General features: G+C 45.3%; 1 protein-coding gene across 1 annotated transcript in view; it reads left to right on the top strand.

The window, feature by feature from the left end:
* The first annotated feature begins 481 nt into the window (after positions 1-481).
* Positions 482-22,164, top strand: part of LOC144767715 (phospholipase A2 inhibitor gamma subunit B-like) — a 347,909-nt gene continuing 326,226 nt past the window's right edge. Inside the window, exon 1 of the mRNA XM_078651105.1 lies at positions 482-613. Coding sequence (XP_078507231.1) covers positions 562-613 — 52 coding nt within the window. The 5' untranslated portion in view covers positions 482-561. The remainder of the gene's footprint in view (positions 614-22,164) is intronic.

The raw sequence follows: 22,164 nt of genomic DNA, 5'->3' as shown, positions 1-22,164 counted from the left end.
GGTGTGTACACGAGACGAGAAGCAGGCAAGGTCGGCTTTGGGCATGAGCGAGCCGGGCCCCGGCCCGGGCAAGGTTGCTAATCTTCAGTGGGGCTCATGGAGCCCTGTGCATTAAGGACTTGCCCATAGCTGTGCCCCCCTACCTTGGCTCCAGTCATTTAGTTTAAAGTTGTTCTGACACACCAATACCCCCTCCCCTCCACAACAAACAACGTAACATCAACTAGCCTGACCGAAATAAACTGTAGGCGATTCAGGTGACCTGGGAGAGGTGCAAGATGTTTGTGTTCACAGGCAAGTCACAAGCTGCAGTGAGGGAAGCAAATGTATTTTCTCCCAGGGCGTGCTCCAAGCAGGAGCTGGCTCAGGCAACAGTTGCTGCGTTCGATTGAATTCCAGGTGGGAGAGGGGGGGGGGGGGGAAGGAGAATGGGATTGGAGGGAGAATGTTTCCTTCTCTCCGGAACATAAATGCAGCATCCCCAGAGGTGTAGTTAACAGAAAAGCAGACGACAGGCTTCAACCAGACCCTCTTCATCACCTGGCACCTTCCTCCAGCATCATGACGTCACTTCTGACAGTTTTCGGTTTCCTTGCTGCGGTGTTGTATGAGGGTGAGCTATGTTCACTATAGTTTAAACTCCATTAATTCAGTATTTGTTGCAACTGTCCCTTTAGAACCGTGGCTTATTGTATGTTTATTCTGCTCTCCATACTATATTACTACAGAAAACATTGTAGCATGTAACATAAAACAAGTCAATTCCAAATGTGCTGAAGTCTAAGTAACTTACAACACATTGGAACAAATTATAACATGGTGTGTTGGTTAGCTGATTTAGGAAATGTGCTCTGTGCTCAAATGAATATTCCACATGTAAACTTTTCTTTGGATTCACACAGGACCTGACTAGCAAGAGGGCTCCGAATTAGAGCAGAACATGGGATTTTCAATGCTTCATTCATTATTATTGTTTTAAACTCCTGATAGAGGTGTCCAAAATGAAAAATGATGTAGAAACAGTAAAACACAAAAGTGGTTAATAAAAATGATTTCTCAAATGCAACCGCAGCGAATAATCACTTCTCGAAGCTGGGAATATGAACGGCAGGAGTCCAAACCCCTCCAAAGAGCAGCCGAGAGTTACTAACACCTTGCACAGGGTGTGCATCATAAATGTTACGCAAACCCAGCACAAAGAAGTGTTGTGGTTTCTACTTTCCAAAGCAAATCATGATTTGCGTTGGAAAATTGCCTTTAATGTGACAAGGCAGTGCTCTGTGCAATGTTGTGCTACTTTTGGTTCTCTTTTATCTACCCATGGGGTTTGAAGGAAATCCCATGATCCTTATTTATAGACAAACATATGAGGCAGGTGTACTAGTGGAAAAAGTTTTAAAAGTCTCCACATTTTTCCTGCTTTTCATGTGTATTGCACTGTACAGCATGCATGAAATGGGGGAAAAGAGACTATTGCATAGTTTTTGCACACACCCACACACACTATCACACACACACACGCACATAAATACACACACATTGTGGTTCAAGGGTGTTTGTGTTAAGACATGAAAGCTTAAAGTGCACCAAGCAGGAAGAGAGAGTAAAGTATCACTATCAGCCTGATTCATCATTCTCCCGTTTTGCGAGCCCCTAATAGCGATTCATAAGGAATCGGTTTTAAGGACTTGCAAAACGGGATTCATGTAGGAATTGCAAAAAATATTGCGATTCCTACATGTTCTTTATTTGCGATTAGCAAATTGCTAATCGCAAATAAGGAATAACTCCCCATGCATTCCTATGGGCCTACAGGCCCATTGGAATGATTGGGGAGTTATTCCTTATTTGCGATTAGCAATTTGCTAATCGCAAATAAGGATGTGATTTCAAGGGTGCAGGGGTGTCCAAAGGACACCCTGTAGCACCCCTGAAATGTGAATTTACACTGATGTTGTGCACACACATGTCCAAAGGACATGTGTGTGTGTAACATGCAACTTAGAAAAATGCATTTAAATGCATTTTTCTAAGTTTTCGCTATTTACCACGAGGTTTGACTTCGTGGTAAATAGCGGTCCTAAATTGCGAATTAGCAATTTTTAAATGTTTCATGAATACCATTTAAGGAATCTCTAATAGAGATTCCTTAAATGCCATTCTTCGCAAATGTGCGAATTCTTTAATAGCGAATTTTGCATTTGGGATGATGAATCCCAAATGCAAAAATTGCACTCGCAAAAGGCAAGAATCTGAGAATCTTGCCCTTTGCAAGTGCAATTTAGCTTGATGAATCAGGCTGTATGTCTTAGTAGAACTGCGGTTGTTATGCTCTTCCCCTTTCATGTAACACATCTCAGAAACTTGATGTGCTGCACTGCTTTGCATGGAAAGTCAGTAAATCTAACCTTGTACACATATAGGGTGCAGTCAGAAACATTGTGGTGCAACAAGTGCAAACATGAATGTTCAATCAATTTGCAATTGTTTTAACCCCTTTTTAACAATGCCAGATGATCCTCTGCAAAGCACTGGTTGGGTCCAGGAAGCCTTACAAAATCTTTGAGGCAGACTCCAAAATAACAGGGTTTGCAAGTTTTCCTTGAATTACATATATTTTCACCTGTACATTCTGTCTCTGAATACTCTATTTTCACCTACCTCTTATTCTAGCTTTGTTTGGTGACAATCAATTAAAATCTATTTCACATATACGTTTCTAAATGAATTACAAAGTTGTTACACGTCATTTGTACAGAGTGCGTACACCAAAACTATTTCATTGCGCTGAGAAAGAAGAGGGTAATAAAAGCAAACACAAGGAGATGATGGACAGAGCGCTGGAAGTTTTCAGACACTTCACCCCCAGTCACAGATCTGGGTTGAATCCATCCTCGTTCTTTAGCTCACTTCGCGTCCTCAGTTCAGACCCAGCAATAAGCAAATCAGTCTCGACCCTGTCACTCATGGGAACTGTCCAACCAAACTGCCAAGTCAGGGCTTCCCGAACTGTAAATAAGCATCCTGAGATCGTTTTTTGGGTAACACCCTCCATCAGCCAGGCTAGCTCGGATCCAGTGGTAAAGTGAGCAAGGGATCCAAGTCTGGGCATACCCTGACAACTTAGGGTGACCAAAGCAAACACAAAGAGATGATGGACGAGGCGCTGAAAGTTTTCAAACATTCACACCCAGTCACAGATCTGGGATGAATCCATCATTGTTCTTTAGCTCACTTCTCCACCTCAGTTCAGACCCCGCTATATGCAAATTACTTTGGGCCCTGTGCCTCATGAGAGCAGTCCATCCTGAACTTCCAATACAGGGCTTCTCTGAACTGGAAGCAAGCATCCTGGGACCAGTTTGGGGGGTAACACCCCTCATCAGCCAAGCTAGCTACAATCCAGTGGCAAAGTGAGCGTGGGACCCACGTCTGGGCATACCCTGCTAACTTAGGGCGAACAAAGCAAACACAAGGAGATGATGGACAGAGACCTAACATTTTTCAGGCACTCACCCCCAGTCACAGATATTGGTTGAATTCATCATCATTCTTTAGCTTACTTTGCCACCTCAGTTCTGACCCAGCTATTTGTAAATCAGTCTTGACACTGTGGCTCATTGGAACAGTCCAGCCCAAACTGCCAAGCCAGAGCTTCCCTGAACCGGGAACGAGCATCCTAGGACTGGTTTCAAGGCAACACACCTCATCCGCCTGGTTAGCTTGAATCCAGTGGCAAAGTGAACAAAGGACCCACACCTGAGTATACCCTGCCAACTTAATGGGAACAAAGCAAAAAAAAGGAGATGATGGACAGAGCGCTGAAATGTTTCAGACACTCACCCCCAGTTACAGATCTGGGTTGATACTATAATTGTTCTTTATCTCACTTCGCCACCTCAGTTCAGACACAGCTATATGCAAATAAGTCTTGACCCTGTGCCTCATGGGAACAGTCCAGCCAAACTGACAGGCCAGGTCTTCCCTGGACTGTAAACATGCATCCTCGGACCAGTTTTGGGGTAACACCCCTCATCAGCCAGACAAGCTTGAATCCAGTGGCAAAGTGAGCAAGGGACCCACATCGTGACATACTCGGCCAACTTAAGGCGAACAAAGCAAGCACAAGGAGATGATGGACAGAGCGCTGAAACTATTCAGACTCTCACCCCAGTCACAGATCTGGTTTTGAATCCATCATCATTCTGTATCTTGCCACCTCAGCTCAGACCTAGCTATATGTAAATAAGTCTTGACCCTCTACCTCATGGGAATAGTGGCATCCTAGAAGTGGGGCAGTGAAATCTTGCAGATTTCACTGCGTCACTTTTAGGAGGCTTTCCTAAATGGGAAACAACACCCTGCAACCATTATACCTGAAGCAGATATAATGTTACGCAGAGCTTTACAACATGACGAATCTCCCTAGATGCATCAAGTTGTCCATGGCTGCATTTTTACGCTGCCGCTGTGTCACAAAAAGTGACACAACAGCAGTCCAAAAATGACGCAAGAGGCTTGAAGTCTGCCCCAAAATTTCTTGCACACAACAGGCACAGCACACCCAATCACAATGCAAGCTTCAAAATCAAGGAACAGGTGTAGTATGTGCCGGATAGTCTTGAGGAAAACATTAACAGTTCAAGCTTCCCTCACATAAAAAGAAAAGTAATCAACAGGCAACTTTACCTCATAAGTGGCATCTGGGACACATCTGAGCATTCCTCACACAGAGCAGGTACAGAACTAGTATTTGCAGTGCAGTGCAAGTCTTCTACTGCACACTTCATGCAGAGAACATAGATTGCATTAACTGAAATGTAGTATTCATCACACATACCAGGTACAGCTTTGGTAACTTAGGGCCGGATGTATGACACGGGATTGCAAACACGTTTGCGCATGCAGAAACATCATGGGCCATGTAAAAATGCTATTTAGCGAGTCACAATTTATTTGCAACTCACTATATAGGTTTTGCGACTAGCTATATGGAAGGGGCAGTCCCTTCCAAATAGCGAGTCTCAAAACCATGTACTAGTGTTGTACATTTTATTTTGCGCCTCGCAATTTGTTACTCGCAATTAGTTGCAAATGGCGAGGCGCAAAATAAAATGGGCGTACATCTGGCCCTCACTTACAGAACATATACCATATGGACACTAATATTACAAGCTGCTAATCTGTGCATATTTCTATCATGGAATAGTAACATAAGGGATGTGTATATGTGTGTTTGCATGTAAGTATATGGAATTTCTTACAGCAAACTTAACCAAGCAGAAGTGGAGAGCTCTACATGGACAAATAAACACATAAAGGTGACAAGGATTGCAAGAGGAAACTGGAATGTTGAAGGTTATTGCATTGCGATTTAGTGTTCTTTAAAGAAGTGCGTTCTTCAACTCTATCCTAAATTGGAGCAGCGTTTTCACAGTCCTGATTAATACAGGTGCAGCTGTGAAAGCTATTGCACACTAAAAATAGTCACATAACTATTATCCAAATTCCAGACCTCTCTCATAAACACAGCAGCTGAGCTGTTTTTCCTGACACAAACACACACTCAGACACACACACATACATGTGATTGCCATCTTTGAATGAAGTATGTGTGGACACTTGCCTTTTGAGGACTAATCAATCTCAATGTTTAAACAAATATAAATAACAGAAACACTTTCAGAAGAAATTCATAATACAGGATCTTGTTTCAAATAAGTTGTCATTTAATCACTTGCACAGAATCATCTTTGTGGGGACTTGAACGTGTTCTACCATCCTTATGTGGACTCATTCAATAATTAGCATCTGTGATTGAATACAGTCATTGGCTAAATGTTAATTTTCCCAGCTGTGTTCATAAATAATATCATAATCTTTTCCTAGTTAAATGGCTGCATGTCTTCTAGAGGTACACAATAAATGGAAAATGTAATGCTTTAGAAAATATCATATATCAGGATTACAGAAGTGAAATTAAAACTGTAACTGTTTGTTTAGTTCTTAAAATTTTAGGAGATAAGGACCGTCACATGGAGAAATTAAATGATGGTATCAAACAATGTGATGAAGTGGAATAGTTACTTTCACTTATTTCAAAGCAGCAATTAAACCACATCTCCCTCAGAATGGCATGTTATGTTAATATCTGCCCTGGGATGGTATGTAATTATTTCCCATAGAGATGGAATGTGATCCTAGTAGTCTCAGTCTCTTCAAAGCTACTGCCTCAAACCATGATTTCCCACAAGAGGTAGTGTTTGAAGATAAGGATGTTCAAGTTTCCACAGAGATTATGCGCAATTATAGGAATGTTTAATTACATACTGAAATGGTGTGTGAAATTAATCTTATTGAAGTCCCCACAAATATGGTGTGTGATTATAGTACTGTTCAAGTCTCCACGGAGTGTGTGGTTACTTGGATGTTCAAGTCCCCACCGAAATAGCATGTGGTTACTGGGATGTTCCAGTCCCCAGAAAGTTGGTGTGTGATCATCACTTTTTGAATAGGCTAAGACTAAGCCAGAGTGCTATTCTGGTTGTAGCATTGTTTCATGTCCTCCTGACTAACGTCAAGGATCTCCTGAGAAAGCTTCTTGAAGCTGGCTGTCTGGTTGCAGAACACCAGCGTGTAGCTGACTACATCCTGTGGTGGCTTCTTGGGAGCTTACTCTCAGCCTTCCCTAACCAAACTGAGAGGTCCTCTTGCCAGGTGTCCATAAATAAGTTCAAAAGAGCTGAATCCAACTTGCTTCTGTAGAATCTCCCAGAGGCCCCCAAATGGCAATACCAACTCACTCAAACGGGATGCTAACAACAGGGAAATGTTGCAGGGGAGCTATGCATATACCCCTTGACTTGCCACTCATCTGGCACGTAGGACACATCTGAGGCCTTCCTGATTTGAGGCTAATAATAGTGGGTGACAAGCCTGTCAAAGGTCTTCTCTAGCTTCAAATGACCTGCCAGGGGCACATCATGAGCCAGACCCAGTAGGAAGGTCCTGAAGCTCTGGGAAACCACCAACACATGTTGTACCAGGCTCAGAAGGCTTAGTCTCACTATACAGGAGATCATTCTCCCAGTAGATCAGGTATTGCCCACAGACATCACCAGCTGCCTGGGCCTCGGCCTGCCACCAAAGACCAACAAGAGTAGGGCACTCTCTGCTCCTTGCAGAATGTTTTCACTGGGGTACCCTGTTCCTCCTGCCAGTTGGTCAGCTCAGGTAGGCTCTCCAGTTTTGTCACTTCTTCCCCTGTAAATACCAGCGCATCCCCTGAGATTCTACCTCCACCGGATTGTCAATATTGCAGGAGTGGGCTCCAGGTCCTTCTGACCACCCTCTCGATCTGCCATGGGCTGTGTTGTCAGGCCCACCCACTCAGGCAACCCGATCATCTCCAAATGTGACCTGAGCTCCACCTCTTTCCAGATGGTGTCTTCTAGGTTGTTGTCCAGCAGACAATCCACTCGCATCCATGGACTCACAGCTACCTTCAGCAGACCTGAGACTCCCCTAATCAAAGAGAACCTGAGCCACAGGGTAGTGACTCTCATGGTTATCAACAGCCTAACTTGGTGGAATACATAAGGGACTACCTGTTCTGAAGACTCAGATGACACCAAAGGGTTCTCTGTACCATCTCTCCATCACCCAGGGACATTAGGGTCAACTGTACACTCTCCCCAGAACTATCGAGGGCCATCTCCTCCCCAAGCGCTACACTAGTCAACCCCAGTGACTGCCAACAGGTGAGGGTCTGTGTCTGCTTGGGACACTTGGCATCCCTTTGTAGTGTCCTTCCTGTTGACACTCATAAAACCTTATGGGTGCCTTCTCTCCAGACTTACTGGCAGATTACTATTTCTTCTTCCCAGCAGGTGGATGGGAACCCCTCCTGTTTCTTCTGGTGAGGACGCTGCGCACCCTTGTAGTGATCCCCCAAGATACCTTACTGTGAACCCTTGGGCTAGCCCAGCAGTACGCCTCCTTAGCAAGCTTTCTGGGATGCTAGACCTTGCTATCAACAAGGTGCTGGGACCTATCTGGAAAACAAAGACTGAACATATGCTTTGTTGCAAACAACATATACAGCCCCTGGTAATCTTTTAGCTCACTACCCTTCACCCAACTATCCAATGCTTTGCAAAATGAAACCACACAATCCACCCAAATCTGTTGGGAAATATTTTTACTATCCCTGAATTTCTATCTATACCTTTCTGAGGTCAGGCCTAACTTCTTTATTAAGGCCTCATTCATAGGGGGAATACCTCATCCTGTCACTCTCTTCTAGGGCCAGTATAGTTCTCCGCCCCTCACAAGGGATATGGCTCAACAAACTACATTCCCAGTTGGACTCAAGGACCTTGTGCATCTGTTGGGCAATTTTGCAGGCCTCAAACCATCTGTCTTTGTCGTCCCTCATTGTGAAATCAGTCACCAGACCTTGGGTGTGTGAACTCTCCTGTCAGAGGGCATGGAAGAATTGCTGCCATCTTGGCTGGACTCAGGCCTCCTGGTGCTGATATCCAGCTCCCGCAGACTCAACTCCTGAGCCAAAATAAGTTTTTTCTCCTCCATAGCCAACTTCGTTTCCCCCATGGCCATGGTTTGTTTCTTTTGATAACCGTCAAAGCCTGTTTCTTTTTCTCTGCCTCCAATTTTAGCTTGGCAACATGGCAATTTAGGTTTCCTTTCTTCCCTTCTGTCCTCTAGCTTGTCTGGGGTCAGGCCTTCAGAGGATACATTCCCTCCTGCCCTGGAGGGGGCGGGGGGAGGGGGGTATATCTCGCCTTGCACCAGTTCTTGTAAATATATCCCTTTATTCCTAAAAAAGTCATCTAAAATAATTGCCTCTCCAACCAATCTTCACATAATTATGCCCAACCCATCATTTATTGCAAAATACCTAAATTAGATCCCTACAACTGCAAAACTGTATGCAGTCATTACATATTAAAAGTTCAATACCAGGACCTGTCTAGCCACAGAGTATCACAACTATGGCCTTTAAAATACATATGACAAAGTGCATTGAGCAAAGTAATTATCACTGGAGCCTTTATTAACCCACCATTTGAAGCCCCTATTTGACCTCTTTGATTCATACTCCGGAGCTTCTCTCATTAAGGTCTGCAGCATATCACAAAGACAGCCAATAAATGCATAACACAAAGCGCATGGTGCAAAAAACAGAGTTATGAAAATCTTAATTTCACAAGCCATTTCTGAAAGGCTCTGGGTGCCCATTTTTTTCATACATCAACTTTGTGATTGTTTGCCTAGGAAGCATAGGCATTAGTTTTCCCCCAAGGAAACAATTGTTTAGTTTACTGTTACACCCGACTAGCTCTTCATACTAGAGCGACAGCAGCCTGTGCTGAAACATCCAAAATTCTCTTCCTGGTCTTTGTAGCCTCCTCCACTGTGAATGGAATTTGTTGCACCGGAATTTGAGAAGGTAACTTTTCAGTGAGACTAACCTGCTCCCTGTATTCTACCTGCACTTCATCATGGTCAGTCTGAACCTATGATTTTCCCCTGGTCTAGCACTGCCAGATGACCAGGAGTTTTGCTCTGTGCATATAGGTGCAATATCTATCTAATATTTTTATATAGCATATCTCCAGTTCTACTTATTGGATTTTTGTCACTCTGGTATTACTTTATTTATTAAAATGTGTTATATATTTCTAAATTGGATTGGTATGTTTCTTGTGTTGTGTTTTTACTTTATTACTGTTTTTGTGCTATATAACTACTTTACACTTTGTCTCAATGTTAAGCCTCACTTCTTTGTGCCAAGCTACCAGGTGTTCTCCTGCTCCCATTCTTTGCCATTCTCCTCCAGGTCTGTCCATGCCATCTGGTGTTGGTCCACCTCCTGGTCCTGTTTTAAGTCTTTCTTTTCTGGGATGTTTTAGTCCTCTAGACCCTCATTTTGGCCCTGGTTCAACTGCTTCTCGTCACCCTGGTAGTAGTTTCCTGAATCAGGTGTTCCTGTGTTCTAACCCTTCCTGACCCTCATCTTCCCGGTCCTTCCTTATATTAGCCCTGCCTGGGCCTCCTGATCATAGTACTACTAATCCTCACAAGAATCCTGCCAGTCTGGTCCTTCTCCACCTAAACCTGTTATCCTGATTGCGCTGGATTTGGCACATCTCTTTGCCCTGGTCCCTGTCTTTTTGTTCCTCCTGGTATTGTGGCCACAGGTCTTGTATTCCCATATTACTTTGATCATTGCAGCCCTTCTTGGTTCCCCCAGTCTTTGCCTATCTGGGAGTCTGTTCCTTTCTGGCCATCTTGGTACTGGTCACTTTGCCCTAGTTCTCTTCCTAAACCACATAATCCTGATACCGCAGGTCCTGGCCCATCTTGCTCTTTCATCCTGGTCTCCTTAGTCTTTGTCGTTCTGGTTCGTGTTTCCCTGGTCCTCTTGCATCTGTTTCTTGTTCTTGTAGTTCTACTGCCACTGCAGTGTTGATCCTGAGCCTCTTGATCCAGGTTCTCTTTTTTCAATGTCCTCCTGAAACTGCTCATTTTGGTGCTGGTCCTTCTTGCTATCACTGTCCAGTCTCCCCAGTCTTCTCGTTTCTGACTGGCCTTTTTACATCTGATCCTCTTCACCTTGGTCCAACTACATGTAATGATGGCTCTGGCCCACTTGGTCATCTGAGCCCTAGTTCCCTAGGTCCCGATTTTTATGACCCAATTAGGCATGTTTCTGGCCCTCCTGCTCAAGATCCTTTTAGTTTGCCTTGTACTCACTGCACTGGTTTTCTGGTGGCCTTTGGTGTTGGTCCCCTTGGTCTTCCTGGTCCGTGTCCTGCTAATCTTGGTTTCCTGGTCCATATCTTCGAAATCTAGTTCTGATCCTCCTGGTCCTTAACCTCTGCTCCTTACCCTCATGGTTCTGCAATAACTTGTTCTGGTTCACCACAGATCATTTTATCCTTTCATGTTTCTGATATTCCTTGATCTCCAGTTAATGCTAGCTATACAACGTCATGTCCCTGTTCTTCCTGTTTTTTCTGGTCATCATTCCCATGTACTCCTTCACCTAGCCCTTTGAATTCTGGGTCTCCTGTTTCACAGGCTCCAGGTCCTGAACCCTTTCACCCCTTTAATCATATATCTCAACCATCAGTCCTCCTAGTCCTGCTCTCCTAGTTTATCTAGTTCCCTGACTTGCCTGTTTCTAATCCTTCTGCTTCTAGTTCTTCTGGATTATGTAGTACTGGTTCTCCTATATTGGGTCTTTGAGTCCCCTGGTATTCCGGTCCCATCCTATTCCTACTGGTGTAAGGTTTTCATGACCCCTTCTGGCATTGATCCTCCTACTTCCCAGGTTGAGGGTCACCCTGATTCATGTAGTCGTTGTCACCCTGATTTAGGATCCCACAGTCTGACCCTCATGGGCCCTCGTAATCGTATCCTGTCATAATGGCCCTGGACCTCCTGGTCCTTTATATCCTGCCTCATCATTTTAATCTAGGGTCTCCAGAACCTTCTTTCCCTTGTCATTACTGATTGTGCACTTCCCGGACCTGGTCCCTTCGCTTCTGACCCCTCGGCCATCCTTGATCCGATCTTTGTGGGTCCCCTGTCTCTGCTCCTTCTTTCCATTGGTCTCTTGGTACTGGTCCTCTTTGGGATTTCTACCTGGCTCTAATACTTCTGGGTTGGTTGCCCTCATCCCTCAAGTCCTAGTGGTGAACTCACGCCCTTACAGCTCTCCTCATTGTAATGGTGCAGAGCCTAAGGTTACTTCATACTTTTGTAAAATGGGACACAATCCCCTGTTCGACATCCTCCTGCTCTTTCTCACCCTGGTCTTAGTACCCCATGTCTATTTTTTTCTTGTTCTGTTTCTCATTATCTGTTTGTTGACGATACCCTGATTGATTAATTGATTGCATTGGTAACCCTGGTGCTCGTAGATTAGGTCTACCTTGCCCTGGCTCTTCTTTTCCTGGGTCTTGTGATTCTGGTAGTCATAGCCCTCCAGTCACGTCCTGGCCCTTTATTATTATTACTAGCAGCCCGTCCCGACGTTGTACGTGTATGAGTTGCTGCCGGCCAGTAGTATATTGTTTTGTAGGATTTCGTTTAGATAGCATTTCTTATCTGTGACAGGCCTGTGAAACGCTCCGATTCACAGTGCACTGCTGATGCACTTAAGAGTGCGCGTTCAGTAGTGTGTGAACTCGAGTTTCCCTACTTTATTTTTCCTTGCAATAATATATAGCGTGAACTCGACAACATGGCATGAGCACAATTTACATTACAGAAGAACACATTCATTTGTGGTAGGCACGGGGAGACAAAGCGATTTGCCTGGAATCACAGGATGTTGAGCTGATGCCGAGATTCGAATGTAGCTCCCCAGCTCTAAAGTTCGCAATTCTAGATCTTGTTGCGGGAGGTGTGTCTAAAAGTGGATGTCGGTGCTGGCCATCAATGAGAGAGACCTGTGCATCTTTCAAATGGGTGGTGAAAAAATTTGAGTATGTTGCTGGAGATGTGGGCCGCCGTGCCACCAATGTACTTACCGGGGAAGGGTAAACACTCATTATAGGGGTATTGGGGTATTTTTAGGGTTCAGGGGTAGGTTTGGGTTTTGGGGTACAGGGACTATTTTAAGGGTTCAGGGCTAGGTTTGGGTTTTGGGGTACAGGGGTATTTTTATGGTTCAGGGGTAGGTTTGGGATTTGGGGTACAGGGTTATTTTTAGGGTTCATGGCTAGGTTTGGGTTTTGAGGTACAGGGGTATTTTTAGGGTTCAGGGTTAGGTTTGGGTTTTGGGGTACAGGGGTATTTCAAGGGTTCAGGGCTCGGTTTGGGTTTTGGGGTACAGAGGTATTTTAAGGGTTAAGGGGTAGGTTTGGGCCCTTTGGGTACAGGGGTATGTTAGGGTTCAGGGGTAGGTTTGGGTTTTGGGGTACAGGGGTATTTTTAGGGTTCAGGGGTAGGTTTGGGTTTTGGGGTACAGGGTATATTTATAGGGTTAAGATGGTTTAGTGTTTAAGGGTGTTGGGGTATTTTAAGGAGTAAGGGTGGGTTATGATTATGGGGTGCAGGGGTATTTAAAGGGAGCAGGGTGGGATTAGCACACGATATGAGACATGGCATGAAGGGCGGAACGTGCCACACGCCCCCAGCGTTTGTCACACCCCCAGCACACGCCCACAGCACAACACAGACAGGCCCACAATGGACTACTTTGCTGGCACGGTTCTTTTACCTTTTAAATGTATATGGTGGGCGTCTGCATAGCCTATGTCCTTCTGCTGCAACTGCCCTTTCCAACGCTGTATTGGGTGTTGTGATTGGTGCTTTGGTGCCTGAGATTACCCGCCTCAAAGGTTTGGGCTCTCTCTTTATTATATTAGTAGGGATTATTATTTGTGTTTTATAGAACGCATGGCTGCCCTAGGACTTCCCAGCACTAAGAGACATGGAGTTTGTTGACTAGACATTAAAGCATTGCTTAAACAGCCATGTCTTAATTCTCTTGCAGAACTGCAATCCATTGTCCAGTGTTCGACATTCCTGTGGAAGAAAGTTCCAGAATTTGGGAGCCAGGTGGGAGAAAGATCTTTCTCCCCACCTCTCCCTCCTGGCATTAGCTGGCTTTAGAAGTCCCTCAGAGCCTGCTCTCAAATACCTATGTAGGATGTAAGAGGATACCAGCCTCTTGATTTTCCCAGGGCCCTTATTATGTAGAGCTCTGTGCATCATGACTAGAGTCTTTAATTTGATTCTGGCCTCTATTGGGAGCAATGTAGCCCCTTTATGTGTCTTTTTTATCGATTCCTGAGCCGGGACATTTCACAGCAGTCTTGCTACTGCAGTCTGGACCACCTGCAGTCTGCGGGTCACATATTTAGTCCAGCCGCGAGGTTACCAGGGAATGGACTACTGTCTTCCTGAGCTGGGTTGGGATCCTATTCAGGATTTTTCAGAGACTTCTAAGTAGTTCAAAACAGGTTGCTGCAACTTTCTTAGCCTGTGTTGCCATGGGAAGATCCTTTTCCAACCAAAAACCCAGATTCTTAATTATTTCTTTAGGTATGGATGGGCTGCCCTAACATTCGGGCCAGCTTATGGAGGGCCTGGGAATTTTCTTAGTCCTGAGGATCATTATCTCTGTTTTATACCCATTTAATTTTAAGCAGCTTTGTGTCATCCACTCCTTGATTCTTTTCATACATGGTGATAGTCTCTCAAAGTTCTCGTGTTTTTTTGGATCCAATGAGATCACCAGCTGAGTATCGTCCGCATAGGACTTCATGGAGATGTTGAACTCTTGGACAATCTTAGTGAGTGGTTCCATATATACGTTAAATAGTGTGGAAGTTAGTGAGGACCCTTGTGGTACCCCACCCCTAAGTGACATAGTTTTTGAGAGGGTGGTATTTTCCAATACCTGGAATGATCTTCCCTCCAAAAATGATTTTAACCACTTTAACATGGTACCTTCTGGTTGAGAGTCTCCATTGTAAACGGTGGTCTACCGGATCGAAAGCAGCACTCATGTCCAAGAGGAGCTGGGCAGCTGGTTTTCCCTGGTCTAACGATGATCTGAGTTGCTCCACCACCACCAACAGAGCAGACTCCGTGCTGTGCTGTGCCTGGAAACCCATCTGGTTGGGGTGGAGGCATTGGTTAGTTTCTAGGAATTCCGACAGTGATCTGTTAACATGCTTTTCCGGTAATTTGCCCACAAAAGGCAGCATTGAAATAGAGCGGTAATTACCTAGTTGTAATGGATCTGTGTTCGCTTTTTTGAACGGGGTTTGATAATAGCGTGTTTCAATGAAGCTGGGACAATGTCCATTTCCAGAGACTGGTTCATGACCTTAGTTAAGGAAGGGAGGATGACAGGTTTAACTGTTTGGAGGATATGCAGTGGGGCTGGATCTAGAGGGGAGCCAGACTTCACCTTAACCATCAATGCTTCTACACCTTTTGCTTTAATTGGCGGGAGACTGGTGATGGTTTTTAAAGGTGGAGCTTTTACCTGACCCGTTTCCAACTTTGAGGTTGGTTCCCATTGGCTTTAAAGGTCTGTATATATCTGTTACTTTCAAGAGGAAATGGGTGGCAAAGGGCTCGATTCACAGAACTAACTTAAGACAAAATCCTAAACTTACTTCCATTTTGATATTCACAGAAGGCACTTACTCATTTCGGTATTCACAGAAGTTAGGAGTCCTAACTTTAGGACTCCTAAATGCCTTCTGTGAATACCGAAAGTCTTAAAGTTAGAATTTTTCTCAGTTTAGGAGTAGTAAATTTAGGACTCCTAACTTTAGGACTCCTCAATACTTTCTGTGAATACTGAAAGTCTTATAGTTAGGATTTTTCTCAGTTTAGGAGTAGTAAAGTTAGACTTTAGGACTCCTAAACTGAGGAAAATCCTAACTTTAAGACTTTCGGTATTCACAGAAGGCATTTAGGAGTCCTAAAGTTACACACAGATTTTCTCCTCGAAGAACTTTGCCTGCGTTATTTTGATGCTGTTGTGGTAGTTTCTGGTAGCTGATTTATGCACGGTTCTGAGTTGTTTATCATCATTTTTTTTTCCAGTCCCTTTCAACTTTTTTGCGATTTTTCTTTAGCACTAACAGTTGGGGATTAAACCATCCATCCACCCTGGGTTAGGCTTTTTGTTTGGCGGTGACCTTAGCGGCTACTTCATCCGAAGATTGAGTAATCCAGGTTTCCCCACCTGGAATATGCTTCCTTCACAATTACCAGTATCTCAGTGTTAAATATAGTTGGATCTGTTAAGGTGTTCCCCCATATCTGTGAATTGAGTTTATCCCAGTGCCTTTTCATATTTTTGGCATTGTGGGGGTTCCCCTGGTACTCTCTCCCTATCTTCACTAAATTAAAGGGAATAATATAGTGATCTGGCCAGGGTACCAGAATTGGAGGTGTAACCTTGATGTCGGGGTCATTGGAAAATACTATTTCCAAAATGTGACCCTTAACATGTGTGGCCGTCATTACCAACTGTGCAAGTTGCATTCTTTCTAGCTCCAATAACAGTCTTTGGATGCTGGGGAGGTTCTGATCCTCCATATGGAGATTTAGGTTTCCTAATATAGTGATGTTAGATTTCTTTAATAGCATACCGGCTAAAGCTTCGGGCACATTTTCTAGAAAATCTCCAAAGGGGCCTGAAAGTCTATAGATTAGGAGCCCTGATAATGTGTATGTGGGAGTTTACGAGATTGAGAAGAGGAGGCCTTCACACCCTTTAATAAGGAGGGCCTCAGTGGTACACTTGTACACATTCTACATTAGGATGTCCAGTCTAACCCCTACTTGTCAAATCCTATCCAATGTGAGTATTTTATAGCCTGGTGGCAGGGCTATTACTATATCAGGGGAGGAGCCGTCTTTGAGACAGCTTTCTGTAATATACAGGGTGTCTAAGTTGTTCTCCTCTAACAGTAGGTGGATTTCTGTTTCGTGTTTAGGCAGAGAGCGACAATTAATCAGCCCTAACTTCCATGCCTGCAGCTCCTTTAGCCCATTAGTCTTCCCTGAGCCTAGCTTGTGCTGTGCTTTCCACACTAATTTTCAGTGCTAACAAACCTTCTCTAGGGATGGCTCGTGCGTGAAATTCCAGCCATTCTCACAGCCGGCTACTTAAAGTCTGTTAAAACTATGTAGTTCCTTCCCAGAGTATGTAATTCTTGAGATTTGTGCAGGGTTCCTCGCCCCTGAATCCTTGTTATCCTACTTGTCATCATCCTCCTCCTTCTAGTCCTACTACTTCCTTCCCGTTCCACAAGTACTTTTGTCAGCTACAGCCTCTAAACCTGTCCCTCAGATCTTATTATTATAGTTTTTTTGTTTTCCAGATTTCTTTTGCTGAGACAGTACTGTCACTGATATAAATGAGGGCTCAGTAGAGACGGGGGTCTTACCCACTTAAACCAGTGCGATGCAAATCACAACTATTATTCTCGAGGTACATTGTGTAGGTGACTAAAATGTCAATCTGGCTGAAGGGGTCACTTACGACAAGCGACCAATAAACATCTATGCGTGAAACCCACTCTCTAAGTATGCTGAAGCTTCTCCACTCTGATACCTGGGTACAGGTGAAGCTAGGAGGCGGCACACACTTGTCATCTAAAGTTCGCACCACCAAAGGCCTCAAGCAACGGTGTGTGCTTGCCCCAATATTGTTTAAACTGTTCATGGCGGACCTACCAAGCATACTCAACACATGCAACTCCCATACCCTGAAGTTGGGAGGGAAAACTTTGAGTAATCTTTTGTACGTGGACGACGTCGTACTACTCAGTCACACCCACATCGTTCTCCAGCGGCTTCTGATCCTAATGCACAGATACGCAACGGAAAATAAACTAAAAATAAACCTGAGTAAGACACGCACCATGTCGATCAATACCAAAAACAAACAACAGAAGTCATGTGCCCTAGGCAGCCAAAAAATAGAGCCAGCGACTAACTATAAATACCTGGGAGTCATCTTTGAAAGAGAGGGTACATTTGCGCAGCAGAAGCAGGAATCAAAAAGGAGAGGGGCTTGCATTGCCGTCACATTAAAAAATTTAGCAAATCAACTGACGGGGCAGTTTCTGACCCCTTATCTGAAAGTTATTCAGGCCAAGCTACTCCCATCTATCTGCTATGGCAGCGAGGCGCTACGAGGAAGAGTCTCTAAAAACATGGATACAATCCAGACAAAAGCCTACAGAACAATGTTTTCACTCCCGTCCTATACTTCCCCCACCCAAATTAGGCTGGAATTTGGTTTGCAAAAACAAGTTCTTGCCAGACAGGGAGCTTACATCATCTGCTGCCATAAACTCCGCTCTGCTACTCCTAACACACTAAACTTGTTGTTATGGCTAGATATCCAAAGCAGGGACGTATCTCCGGCAAGATCATACCAGAAGGTAGCCCTGGGGGCCATCAATCTACCCGAGATCTGGGATTTGCAACTCGGGCATAACCCGTTTAAAAAACTAGTCTGGAAAAACATCAAATCTCTCTCCTTATTAGAGGATAAGGCTGCATTTGCAAAAAGAAACCACGCATGGATGACATTAAATTCATACAAATCCCTGAAACCACAATCATATTTCAGTCAGGGTTATCCAAAGGCGACAAAACTGAGGTTTTTGAAACAAAGACTAGGGGTCTTGCCTAGTAGAGAGCATCTTCCACCATGGCTCAGGAGCAACGACCACGAAGCCTGCCCTTTCTGCAAACTAGAGAAGGGCGACATACTCCACATGACCTGTCTCTGCGAAGAGCTTCAGCCAGCCCGCCAACAGCTCTTAAAGGACCAGTTCAAGCAGATAGGGACTCGCACTAGAAGGCAAGCGGTGCTCGCCTGCTTGAATCCTACAAACACAAAACCGAACTGCAGATACGTTAAGTTCCTTGAGATGATCGAGCAAAGACTGTCAAAACTACCAAAATTAACGATCATCGACATAGGCAACAAGTAGGCGGTCATCAGGACCCATGGGAATACGCTGCTCTCCCTTAGGGAAAATCCTCTCGTACAATTCAGATTGAGTCATTTATTGTATGCTTTTAAGGACGATTATAGTGAACAAAGTTTTATGACATTTTAAATCCTTTTTGTAACACATTTTGCACTGGTTTTAATTAACTATGCATAATAAAATGTACCTTACCTTACCTCACTCTCTGCATGAACAGTATGATAAAGTGTGTTTATTTTAGATAAGCATGGGCGGATTTTGCGGATCCACGATTCACGAATTTGCGGATTCACGGATCGTGGATCCGCAAAATCCGCGGATTTTGCGGATCGGCGGATTTGGGGGCGGGGCTTTACTGGATAATCAGTAAGTGCTACCTCGTTGGCTAAATGTATAGTGCTTTTACTACACTACAGCTACCTAAAGTGCCCGAGAGTTGTCAACAGCGACCAGGTGTGTGTTACTATGCAATCGCGCCGAAGGGCGCAGGGGTCCCTTGAGTGATCTGCCCATCATAGTGGGTAAATGGCGGGAAGACGGTGCACACCTCGAGTGTGTGGGCGGGGCCAAACGGACGGGGCTTCCATGCGAGTGCACATGCCTCTTGTGTGTATAAAAGGTCAGAGACTGATCGGAGCAACAGATGTAGAAACAGAAGCTCCTGGTCACAGAACAGCACGGGGATTGCGCTCGTGAAGGTCAAAGATGCAAAGGCCTGTATCCAGCGTCACAGCTGATTTTCGACGGTATATTTGGGAAGAAGGCACACCTGCCCAGCCTCCACAACGCTCAGGATTGTTTTTGGGCTGATGAATGAGTCACTGAATTAAAGCTTCAACTAGGGCACATGCTGTATTGATATCTGTAAGTGCTTCCTGTTGAGGTGTAATTTTTGTGCCAGGACCGTCGTGCCAGAATGAACCCTGCCCTTCATATTTATTCAAGAAGACACCACCGTTTTTTTGTAACTAATTTACGATGGCGCCGGCAAGCTGCCAGCGCCATCCTAAAATAGTTACTAAATTAGCTTCAACAGGAAGCTCTAATTGGTAACATAAAGCAGGCGCTCGAGCCCCTGCTTTATCTTATCTATTAGAGCTTCCTGCTGAAGCTAATTAAGTAACTTTAGGATGGCGCTGGCAGCTTGCCAGCGCCATCGTAAATCAGTTACAGACCAGCAAGGCGTGAACTTTTGACCGGGAATCCGTCGCTCGCGAATTGCGGATTTTCGGTAAATTCGCGAGAGTTCGCGGATTTACCGAAAATCCGCAAAATCCGCGATCGGAGCGGATTTTTCGCTCATGCTTAATTTTAGACAGCTGGGTGAACATTTCCTGTGTATTAGCTAGATGAATTGCTCACTTGTTTCCTGCTTTCACTTCGCCATTCCATAAAAGCCTGTGTCTCACTCAGTTTACCTCCTGCAAGTGTCACAAAAGCACTGAGACCCTAAGCACCAATTGTCTGCTGTACCTATCCCTCCCTCAGGGGTCCCAGATATGAGGAAAAAGGGTCAGGCAGATCAGGTCGATTACCCCTTTTCAAGGTTTGCCCGGCGTTAGCCGCCTCTCACCCAACTCACGGTTACGAAATAAAGAGGCAGGCGCTGGAGACTGGAAGGCAGGAAACAGAAGTTTTATTCCGACGGAGCAGAACACGTCAAATCAGACAACAGTGTATCTTCTTGAGGTGCTCTATCCGCATCTCTGAGGCCTGGCCTCTTATACACAGGTTTATGGCTTTATTACATTTATGACATCCGTGGTATTGCTTTGAAGTTCAAAAAGGCATCTTTGGAATCCCCGGTTCCGGCCCGTTCTCACACATATCTACAGTAGAGGTCCCCACCCAAATCACAGCATGATGGCTATCGCGCAGCTGGACATTCCGCTGGGAACAGGAATGTGGGCGATCGGTCGGATCTAGGGGTGTTGAAGGCATTGATTAATCCCCGCTCCTTTGATGTGGGGCGAGGTCCTACTGTAGGGGGCAATAAACTGCACCTGCTGAGCTAAGTGATGGCCTGGGGTCAGGCTGGACAATCGAGCAGGGAGGAAGAGGTTATCAAAAGGGCCTGTTCTATGAATGAGATGAAAGAGTGAGGGGGGTTCAGCACGGGATGTGGCTCGGAGGCAGGGTCGCGCTGGAGGTGCGTTTATGACCCAAGCAGGAGAGACCGGGGGCTGTCGGGGATGCTTGCGAGGCTGGGGAGTGAGGGGGAGAGAGAGAGAGACGCTGGCTATCGGGAGTGGGCAGAGAGGCCATGGCAATCAAAATGGTTGCTGCTTACGCGCACGTATGGATCTGAAAAGGACAAGATGGCGCCGATAATGTTTACGCCACAATCCAGATTTTAACAGTCCTCCCTTTTCAACATATCTAGCCAGCTTGTCAATTTATGTCTATCCCCATTATATTACGTATTTCGATATCATACAAAGCTTTCATATGTTCAGCTTCCAAATTCGGAGTCCTAGGGCACATGCAGTTAGCAATGAGTGAACACAAAGGTGGCAAGCATTGAATACCTAGGCAACACCCACACAGTACCACGACCGGTATCAATATAAATGTAAACAACCTCCATCCCCAGTCCTTCAAAGTACCCCAAAACCAGCTTCCAAGCGACCATCCTTCTTGCTCCTGGTGAACCTCTGAGGAAAGTCTGTGGAGGTGCTCGATTGCTTTGTAGACTGAGGGCGAGTTATCTGGCACGTAGGTGCAACAGCTGGATCCGATGATGCGACATGCTCCTCCACGGTCAGCTAGAACCACATCTAGAACAAGGCGGTTCTGAAGAGCCACCAGGCGGACTGCCTGAAGCTCGGCCGTATTGTTAGTGAGGATGCCAGCCGTGTTGTTCATGGTCGTTTCTACCGCCTGGGTCAGGTGTCGGATGGCGCGGCTGTTTGCCATTGGGCCCCACAGAGGAACAAGTCCCTTCACTGCATCCAGGAACTGTGCTCCGGTGGAGTCGGCTTGTTCAATGTCTCTTGCGCGCTTCTGCCGGTGATGGTTTGCTGGGGCCACGTACGTTGGAGGGAGAACGAAGGCGATGTAGCAAGTACCCCCCCAACTTTTTGGAAGCCAAGTGTAAGCTTTGGTGCCACAAACAAAGTACATATTCGGAGAAGCAACAAAGGAGGGGGGATCAATTGAGTCCAATGTTCTGGTGATGTGGCAGGAACTGTGACCCACCAGCTGTGTTCCCAGGCCTTCGAGGCACACGAGGCCCGTGACATTGATAACAGACAGAGCCACAGTCAGAGTGGCAGCAGTTCGTTTCCGTAGGTAGGAGAAGGTGGGTCTGGCTGGATTATGGAACACCTGCATTTCAACTCGTTCCTTGGCAGGGATGTCCATATGGAAGGAGGAACCAGAGGTCAAAGGACAAAAGGGAGCAGATGTCTTCCCGGTTTTGTTCAGCCAGAACCCATAGTTAAATCGTGAGTCTCCTGAGGCGGAAGCCGGGAGTGAGCCTGTAATTTTAAAAACTTTTCTGTGTGATACTTTGTTCTTTTAAATCACTCATCCCTTGCACTTGAACAGCAGATTTAGCGCTGCAACGAATCCTCATTTCGCCATTACTGAGGGCGAGGCGCCAGGTCCGACACGCCCACCTCAGCTGGCCACGCCCCCTTACTCGATC

The sequence above is a fragment of the Lissotriton helveticus genome, chromosome 7, assembly GCF_964261635.1.
Source record: "Lissotriton helveticus chromosome 7, aLisHel1.1, whole genome shotgun sequence".
NCBI classification, from domain to species: Eukaryota; Metazoa; Chordata; class Amphibia; order Caudata; family Salamandridae; genus Lissotriton; species Lissotriton helveticus.
This window is presented reverse-complemented; position numbering and strand designations above follow the sequence as displayed.